Source organism: Protomyctophum bolini (genome assembly GCF_963924005.1).
Source record: "Protomyctophum bolini genome assembly, chromosome: 10".
Classification (NCBI taxonomy): Eukaryota; Metazoa; Chordata; class Actinopteri; order Myctophiformes; family Myctophidae; genus Protomyctophum; species Protomyctophum bolini.
The window spans coordinates 30,854,473-30,864,717 of NC_137871.1; the positions used below are offsets into that span (position 1 = coordinate 30,854,473).

Here is a 10,245-nt window from a genome sequence, read left to right on the forward strand (position 1 = left end):
CTGAAGCCCCCACCCACCCCTTTTCCCCTCACTGCATATGTTTTCTTTTCCCTTTTTACCTCCTTTATGATGATTTCCTTTTTTGTATGTCCATTTGTAGAATGTCTCTAAATGAATTGAACAAGGTGGACCCTCTTGTAAACAATAAGTGTAGGCCTAGAGCTTTATTGGGTCGTCCACTCACAGTTAACAGTTTTTTGTATTGAGTTGTGCTTGAAATGTACTGTAATTCTGCAAACTGTTAATACATACTTCAATCAATCAATCAATCAATCAATCAATCAAACTGAACACCTAATTGCTCCTGATGTGCTGGTTGGTGCCTTCCGCTGCCATCAAGGAAAATGTCAGGAGACAGGTGTCAGGAGAGGTGCTACAGTAGCCTACAGACACATTTAAATATCTCAGAGTAACAAATGTGATAAAAATATAAGTGGTATGTGGTCAAGGTGTATTTAAATATAAGTAGCTATAGTAATAATATGGGTAAGGAGTAACTCAGGATTTTAATTTGAAATAGGAATAGTACGGATGGATAAAGAAACCAGTAGGTGGCGGTAATGCACAAATATGTTTGCCAACTGCCAATAAACCCAAATAGAAGAAGAAGCAGAAGCACATGAGGTCTTCCTGGTGTGTTTACGGACAACAACACATCTCCGTTTCAAGAGCGTGTTTCTTCTTATGCTGAGGTCAAATACACACCTATCGTCAGGCTATTGTAATCGAAGAGACACATTAATCCATTATCTATCCATCAAGGTATTTACGTAACTTTTTCGAATTGCATTGTGTATTATCTCATTACGTTTTGAGTTGGTTGTTTGGTTAGCTAGGCTAAGCAGGCTATCTAGGTTAGCTAAAGTACGTAGGAACGCTTATTTGTGATTTTACAATATAAATTGGGGTACCAGAGATATAAATGGGGGACCGTAGCTTAATTCAGGTGAAACCGGGGGTCCTTGAAATAAAAATGGTTGAAAATCACTGCTAGAACCTTGAAAATCTTCTCGTATGAGGGTCCTTGGCATATATATTCAAATGGGGGCCACGGGGAAATGAGTCTCAATGGGGGTCCTTGACATGAAAAGGTTTGGGAACCACTGATCTAGAGGGATCTATCCAACATGAATCACCAACACACTCTTCCTTTTCAGCTGGCGAAGAAGACGGAAGCTCCAAGCATCACAGGCACACTCCTCTTCCTCAGCTGGTCTAGAGAACTGAAGCTCAAAGTCAATAATGTCGCAGGCCACGAAACGCAAACATGTTGTCAAGGAGGTCCTGGGGGACTTTGTCATTCCTACAGGAAAGCAACAGATTGTGAAGGTTTGTTGTTATTACACTTTATTCTGGAAAATAAAATGACCACCTTACAGAAAGTTGCAGCAGCTGCAGTCCTAGCCCTGAAAACATGACTGCCATGATGATTATCATGACAGATATGCAAATATAAAGTACTCACTTTTTATCCCACGGGTGTTAGTTAGTTGCTGCGCCCGAAATTAGCACTGCTGCATCCCGCGTTGTTTAATAAAAAGCATTTTTATCCGAGCGCCCCGGCTACTTTTATCAAACGGGGTTCGTTTGGGAAATCCACAGTTGCACACCGGGAGCGCACTCGCCTATTAGTCTGTATTGGCAGGGCGGTCAGCGTACCTATATCGAACACACCGAGTGCCACCCTCCTCCCGACCGATAGGGGCGCGTAGTTGAAAGCCAATGGCAAAATAACAGCTCGGATAAAAATGCTTTTTATTAAACAACGCGGGATGCAGCAAATCTAATCGCTGGAGCAGCAACTAACTAACACCCGTGGGATAAAAAGTGAGTACTTTATATTTGTAATCCGAATGTTTATATATACGGAAGTCGTGTAAATGTAGCGATCGCAAAAAACATGGTGCAGTTACTGCATGACTCTCGTATGAATACGAGAGTCATGTTTTCAGGGCTACTGCAGTCCATAAGTTTTATAATTGTATGCCCTACCTAGGATTTGAATATGGGTCTCCCACACCAGAGACTAAATTCTACCTAACTCTTCCAAGTTCCAAGAGGCAACATACCCTCTTGTCTAGCCAGGGGGTCTAGATAGTGTCTAGCTAGTGGCTAGCTGCCGTCCCTACGTTCCTGCCTCTGATCTGCGCTAGCCAGCTAGGCGGTACAATGGGATGTCAATAAGGAAGGAAGAGAGGAATCAAAGCTATGAAAACGGTCAAACACGGATTAAAAATACTTGACGGCTTCTGCGGCGAAGGAAAACTCGCAGCGGTTTCCGTTGTATCCTATAGCTCTTATATGCTTCCTTTGAAACGTGATCACAATCACTCAAACGCCGCAGAGATGACGTTTCCGAAGGTATTTATGTCTGTGTACCATCATTTGCATAAGGAAACAAACTTCTGAATAGGGACCCCATGGGTTGCGAAGGAATGAGCTCACCCAGGGGGTCCCGAGAGGGGCTACCTCTTGTCCAGGGGAGAGATTTTGCCCTAGAATTATTGTAAAATGTCCAAAATATTAACCTTTCAGGACACGCACACAAAACATGTTTTTGGAACAACACAATCAAAGTTGGTACGGTGACTTTATACATTGTCATATACTTGAATGTGTCATTTTTTATCATTTTATTGTCATCACTTTACCCAAATCCAGCTCAAGTGCAGTTAGGAGGTTTTTGACCACTGGCAATGTGCTCACCAAACAAATGCCTTGTTCCCTGTCCTTTGGTCTCATTCATTTCACTGGTGCCTTTCACAGGTTATCGCTAGCCGTGGCAACAACCTGCACGAAGCTGTCACCGCACAGGGAGAGGCCTTTCTGGTGAGCATGCCCCCCAAGTTCCGGAAGAACCTCTGGATAAAGAGAGGTAAGTTATATAGTGACACTGTGCTTTGTTTTCCCACAGGGAATTATTTTGGTCAATGTCTCAGTCCTTCCTCCCGCCTCCCCCCCCCCCCCCCCCCCTGAGTCCTAGGGAAGGTAAAACTATTGAAACAGAAAAACAAAAGTTAATTTCGAGAAAAGGAAGGGTTGTAACGATTCAATTGAAATGTTGTCATTGGGCAGTGCTCATAACGAGTTTGGTTTATGTGGTTCAGATAATCCTGGTGGCTCAACCAGATAGTCCACAGATTTGTGATGATGACCTCACCTGATCCCTGTGCCTCGTGATTCAAAAGGGTTTATTTGTCAGCGAAATGTTACTGTGGCATGCTCCGCTGACTCTGCTAACGATTACAATATAACGAGTATTTTGGAGTTGGAGCATGCAATTCGAGAACCCGGTCGCAGGTGTTTTTCTTTACATTTCTACATAACCCTAGTCTACACGTTGTTCTGCTATGGCAATCTGAATGTGTCCGAATATGTACAGTATACATTAGTGCAAAGCTCTCTACCCCTCTTTACCCTTCTGTCCTCTCTTTTCCCAGCAGTCCATCCTTTAGAAAATGTCAAAAAATGTAACTTTCAGGGCCCTATTTTCCGCTCGGCATGCTTAGCACTTCTGTACCACTCAAAACCGGTGGCACACACAGGACGATGCGTGATTTTAAATGAGTGCTCTCCAAAGCAACTTCGCTCCCACACCGAACACGCACAGGTAATGCAGTTGTAAAACATAGCAGAAGAAGAAAAACAGCTGACTTTGGACAGACTTGCAACGACACCGGTCCCTAGAGAAAACCGCAGCCACCTGGCATGCACACTACAGTGTTTTCAATCACGCAAAATAAAAAGTGAGAAGATCACAACAACATTTTGTCGTCTTCCATAACTGTAGAGGTGAAATATTGGTGAGTATTGTAGTTAAATTAAAGTAGGGTGGATCTTTCTGCCTCACACTGTCAATGGAAGAGACCTACGTATATTCCCCATCCTCAGACACCTTTCATAACAAGTATGAAAGAAACATTGGCAAGGAATAATTATCTTCGCATTGATTTTTATTTGAAAGCTCCTACCTCGGAGCCTTCAAATTTAACTGAATTAGAATATTTATTGGCAACTGTCAAAATCCAGAAAGGACAGCAGAGACCAACAGCTTTAATGGACCGTATCTATGAGCACATTTTAGCGTGTGAGCTTTCGCTTTCCATTGTTTGTTTAGCCCATTAGTCAATAGAAAGCCTGCTTGGTGCAGATTGTAGTCATGTATACTTTACACACAATTTTCCATGTTTAGAAGATTGGCGGCACTGCAGTGGCGTGTACAGACATTTAGAGGGGCAGGTGCTCAAGTGAAAAAAGGGCACCTTGTGTGGCGTCTATGTGCACGCCACTGGGGCACTGCATACTGTGTAGTTGGCTTTTATTTCCTTCATGGTTTAGTTACGAGATGCACATGCTACCGTCTGTTTTATTTCTGAAACGGTTCACAGGCCAATGCAATGTTGTTGTTATGATGGTAATTTGTGTCATTTGAAGTAAATTAAATCACATTTATTATCAAATAATCGTTATTAATAGTATTTCATGGGCCCTTTTTTTTTATTTTTAGAATACATGTTTGGACCCCACCCCCATATCTCCCCCCCCCTTCCCTTCTCTCTCTGTCTCTCTCTCTCTCTCTGATGCTATTACCATAGTTGCAGCTGTTATAATATGGACATTGCCATAAGTGCTTTGGGTATTTAGAAAATCTCTATATAAATTATTATAAGTTCATAATATTGTTATTGTAACAATTTCTTCAGCCCCAGCATATCCCTGTTTACAGTCGTATTATGTGCAAATTTGCCTGGGCTCTATCCCCCAAGGTGACTACGTGATTGTGGACCCCATTGAGGAGGGAGAGAAGGTGAAGGCGGAGATCAGTTTTATTCTCTACAGAGACAACATTCAGAACCTGCAAAAAAGACAGCTCTGGTGAGTGTGTGCACAGATAAGCAAACGCACACAATAATTTCCCCCAATCAAATGTTTCTTTTTGCATGATGTTAACCGGTACAGTAGGTCATGATCTGTTTTCCATTGCCCCCCTTTAGGCCGGAGGCTTTCACAAACGATCCGCTGTCTCAGGAGAAAACCGACGGAGAGGGAAAGGAAGCGGTGGGCGTTGATGGGGAGGATAACAGTGACTCTGAAGATGATGAGAGTGACTTATTTGTCAACACGAATCGCTCAAAAAATAACTACCACTACAGTGAGAGTGATGAAGAAGAGGACGATGACGACAAAGAGAGGACAGAGATCAGTTCCTAGTTGGGAGCATTCTCGCACACCGGGAGACGGAGGGCACTGGGAGCTATTTGAAATCCTCTGGCAGTGTACTCAGCTGCAATGCTGATGGAAGATTTTGAGCTGTCTTGAGCTTTCACTTGATGTATAAGCTCCTCATTGCAGCTCGGTCACAGCAGCCATTTTGTATCCACTGAATCCACTTTTTGATTCTCATGGGAAACAACACGTGGCATGTGCTAATGGGGGCCCCATTGCCCTTGTGAATACTTGATAATGCACCTTTCCCTTGTTTTCAAGCAGGCACTGCCACTGGCATTAAAAACGTCAAAGATCTTGCTTGTAAACTGCTGGGATGGAACGAAAGGAATCCCACATGAGTCATTCTGAGACAATATAATTTCTGTTATACTGAGACTTATATTAAACAATTTGCATGTTGATTTTACCTCTGCAAATGTGTGTGAAAATGAATAAGCCAGTAGTTTCAGATTTCTTACAGTATACTGTATAGCAGCTAGTGCTTTGCCTCGGGTTTAACTCCCATTTCATTACATTTAATTTACGTTGAATCACTTTGTTACATTCCTGATCTTTATTACGGCACATTTGTTTACAAAGGACTACATCTGTGATGTGTGAGGGCTATGACTCTCCCTCAACCGAGTCAACAGGTGGTTGTAATTAAAAAGCAAAAAAATGACACTCTTGTTCTGTCTCTTAATTTAAGAGTAATACGATATCACGAAAACAATGCCTCACAGATTAGGTACTAGGTAGTATACAGTAGGGCTGCACAGAATATGGTATATATATCGGGTTATGAATGTGCAATATCAGTATCGCAAACATCTTCAATATATCGTCCACTTCTAAAGCCAGCAACATCCCTCTGTTTTAGCCTGTGGGGGGGGGGGGGGGGGGGGGGCACCACCACCACCACCACCACCACCACGCCGTTTCTCCCTCTTTCATGCTCCGGTGGCTCAGGGGTAGAGTGCCTGGATGGTAACTGTAAGGTTGCCAGTTCGAACCCGGGCTCCCCCAGAGTTACTGTCGGAAGTGTCCTTGAGCAAGACACTGAACCCCTAATTGCTCTCGATGTACTAGTTGGTGCCTTGCATGGTGCCTTGCATGGTTTCCGCTGCCATCGGTGTGTGTGTGTGAATGGGTGAATGTAATGCACAATCTCTGTAAAGCGCCTTGGATAAAGGCGCTATATAAATGCACCATTTACCTGTTGGTGGGTGTGTGTGTTGGTGGGGGGCTGTGTGTTGTTACTAGCCCTGGTCCAGTGCGTTAGCGGACTCACTAACACTTTTTGGAATAATGTTTAGCTTTCAATGTTGCAACACTTAAAATATCGCACTATTTGGCATAAATACCGAGATGACATTTTGTCCATGTCGTGCAGCCCTAGTCTACAGTATGTGGATTTAGAGGGAAATGGACCCGTCTCTCTAAATCTGCTGAAACTTTGGATTTAATTGGTATACCATGAATTATTTTCTGTAGTATTTTAATGCATTTGTATATATTATGTAAATGTTTTATTGTTGTAAACTGACTGCCGGTGTGCCGAAGACACATTTCCATTTAATGTAAAATGAATGGGCAATAACGTTTTCTTTATCTTTTAGAATTATGTTGCTCACCTACAGACTACAGTTGTATGCAGGGATGTCTCGTATGTATGGGCAAGGGGGGCTGAGCCCCCCCTATCTTATGAAGTAAAGATGAGAAATTATTAAAATGTTTTAGAATAGTTACTTTTATATTCTGGTATAATCTAAAGCAGCAACAGCATCAAATAGTTACAAGAAAAACACAAAATAGGTCAAAATGGGCTGATTTTTTTACATCCCAAAAGGCTTCCATTGGCTTTCATTGCGTTGAATGATTGACAGCTGCCAAAACACGCCTGCTTGGTTTACTTGTCATTGGGGCTAAAATCTCTCAGCCAATAGAGGGCTGTGCTCAGCCCTAAGGCCCGCCTCAGACCGTGAGGTCATTGGCTTTTGATCAATCACAGCACCTGCTCGTGTGACAGTGTGGTTGTTTAAGTGTGTGTGGATGTGAAAGAATGGCGGGGGGAAGTATTTTAAATGAAATAAGTTTATTATTTACTTTATAATCCGTTTTGTCCCGTGTCCGTGGAGGGGAAAATTAAGTTAAGAGACTGGGAGCATATCGTCCATTTTGGATGATATAACAAAAGGAAAGGATACGAAGAATACGTTTTGTGAGTTTGAAATTCTTGCTTGGGGCAGACAGCTGACCGGTGACCGCACACCGGACCCACAGAAAGGTATAGTGGTATTATATAATTATTATTAATGGTATTGTGGTCTGCTTCATTCGTCTCACAAAGTTAAGAAACATAATCGCTGGTTTAATCACATTGAAAGTGGCTAGAGCTCTCATTGAGTTGGGAAGAGAGAGAGGGGGGCTGTGTTTGTGTGCGTGTGTTAGTGTTGTTTCGGAGCCGTGTGCGTGCGCACGTGCGTGCATGTGTGTGTGCCTTGCAAGTTGCTTGTTTCGAAACGGCACCGACGCGCGCGCCACTTGCGCGCGTGCGTGTGTGCGTGCGTGCATGTGTACTGTTATTATTAATGACAGTATAAGAGCAGCTATCTGTACATAGTATGCAAATACAAACAATGTTCAGTGGAGTGTTTGTTGTGGGCATGCACTTCTGTTGTGGAGCATTTGCTGTAACAAAGTATAGGCCTGTAGTGTCATTGCTGTACTTTGATATCTGGAATATGATGCTTTTGCTGCAGGTTGAACTAGTTGGGTAGCATAGTGTAATAGACTTTCTGAGTAGCACTGCATGGGTACTGGGTTGTTGTGGAATGTGATGCTGATGCTGTTGTTGCTGTAGACCAGTATTCTGTGAACATGCTGTAGTATAGGGTGAACAATGGATAGCATGTTTTTGTATTGAGTTGTACTGTAATTCTGCAAACTGTTAATAAATTAATCAATCAATCAGCATATACTATCGTATATTGGCCCGTAGCATAAGATTTCTTAGGCAGCCCCTCCAACCAACATCACCTAGAGCCGCTACTGGTTGTATGATTACCTATGATTAGAGCTGTCACTGAATGTGAATCTGGTACAGTTGCATATGGCTCCAGGAATTTAAAACTGCTATTGCAGTGCTCCTTTATACTGCTAATTATCCACACAAAATCTATAGCACCAGTCCAAGAGAGTAAGAGACCCAGAATTCATCTACTTTTCCACTTTATTTGACAATACATTTGTGTGATGTCACGTTGGGGCTTTCAAACAGCTGGCTAAAGTAATGGAGAGTATGCTCATCACTTTTCCACAGGGACACAGCCCCCTCTTCTAGACTGAGTGGCAAAACATTAAGCAGCATGCGTTGGAGCGTTGGAGTTTGGAAGCGCTTGTTGGAAATCACGCAACGGACCTGTGTATCGCCGGTTTCTAAATGTCACATAATGCAGGAGGCAGCAGGATGTTGCGTTATGGAAAACAAGCGCTTCCAAACTTTTGACACTTAAAATAATCACCTACACAGAATGTTTTGACAGAAAGTAGGTCATAACTTGTCTATGGTGGATTTCTATGAAACAAAAACTTTACAGATATTCAAGCTTTCCCTACAACTGCAATGTTGGTGAGTTTACCATCGTTTAATAAGATAGGACTTTGGATGTCCTATCTGATGACCGATGTATGGGCTGTTTTTTTTTGCCACTCAGTAGGTGGCTGCATAACTTCCAGGTACGATGTTACGTGCATAGCCTATTGATTGATTTCTTTGTCTGTTTACATTGGCTACAGTGATATGTATTATATAATCTTGATTAGTGCCTACACATCACATGTTGGGAGGCGTGACTGTCAGGTGTCACCAGACCTAGGGATTAATTTATAGTTCACATTGCACACAGGACACAGTTCCTGTTTCTGTATGAGTGTGACGACACTGACGACAGGCAGTTTGATGAAACCTTCCTCTCCTTTGAACAAGAAATTAGAATACTCTGTTAAAGGTTTCTCAATCCTTTAAATTTCAAGGTCTCCGCTACACACTTTTAGATCAATTTAGACCGCCCTAAAGGAACCCATAGAGTCCCTGGAATTTGAATACTTTATTAGACATACCTAATGTAAACAGCAACACTGTACATAAAACACTTGGTCTAAAACAGGGGTGTCCAAACTTTTTTCAAAAGGGGGCCATATTAGAAAATATTAAAACACCCAAGAGCCAACCAACTGTATCTCCTGATATAATGTAGCTTCGGACTAGTCTATAACAAAGTCATAATGTAGCGTCGGACTAGTCTTTAATAAAGTCACATACATGTGCATCGCATTTAAACGATTCTATTGAACTCATCATATCATCATCAATATTTCAAATCAATGGTCTTTTATCGGGTGTGTGCTATGAACAAAAAGTGTCTCTCAGCCTTTTTTCAGCCATATGTCACATTACCAAATGTAACAAGAGGAGCAACGTAAAAATAATAATACATGTAGGAAGAAGGAACAAGGAACACTTGAAAATTATATTCTGGGAAATGCCCAGGTTAAAAAACTTGAAGGCCTCCCCCCTAGCCAACCAGGGAAACTCCCCCCTGTCAGGAAGCCAGTGATCTGTATTTTGATGGAAGAGGTCAGGGCACTTGCTTGGTGGCAGTGCTGTAGAAGGAGAATTTACTCTTTTTGAACGGTACAGCCGCTCCATTGCACAGCTATGTGTGTATGTATGTCTGTCTGTTTGAGCACGGAATGTCCGTGACATCATGTTGTTGACATCATCAGACGTCATCATTGTGATGAAAGGCAGTGCTCACTTCACACGAGTGTGATTTTTTGTTTAAAAGGTGGGTGGTAACAGATCGTAATCCACTTTGAGACTGACTGTGTACACTGTTCAGTGTATCTGAAATTAACTCTTTAGTACACCCCTTTAGAAAATGTATGCAGAAATAAATAATACAGTACAAATGGGCTACAGATGTTAACGAACAACCCGGGTTGTTAGGAGATTTTTTTTAAATGGTTGCCGTG

General features: G+C 42.3%; 1 protein-coding gene across 1 annotated transcript; it reads left to right on the forward strand.

Moving 5' to 3' along the window:
• The first annotated feature begins 625 nt into the window (after positions 1-625).
• Positions 626-5,892, forward strand: eif1ad (eukaryotic translation initiation factor 1A domain containing). Its single transcript, XM_080774081.1, has 5 exons — positions 626-762; positions 1,158-1,329; positions 2,767-2,875; positions 4,767-4,875; positions 4,995-5,892. Exons 2-5 carry the CDS (start codon positions 1,243-1,245, stop codon positions 5,209-5,211), a joined length of 522 nt encoding a protein of 173 aa, XP_080630207.1. The 5' UTR covers positions 626-762; positions 1,158-1,242; the 3' UTR covers positions 5,212-5,892.
• Positions 5,893-10,245: the final 4,353 nt, after the last annotated feature.

Coding starts and splice junctions, on each gene's coding strand:
- eif1ad (XM_080774081.1), top strand. CDS start 1,243: ATGTCGCAGGCCACGAAACGCAAACATGTTGTCAAGGAGGTCCTGGGG. Junction 1,330..2,766: donor GAAAGCAACAGATTGTGAAG/GTTTGTTGTTAT, acceptor TGCCTTTCACAG/GTTATCGCTAGCCGTGGCAA. Junction 2,876..4,766: donor GAACCTCTGGATAAAGAGAG/GTAAGTTATATA, acceptor CTATCCCCCAAG/GTGACTACGTGATTGTGGAC.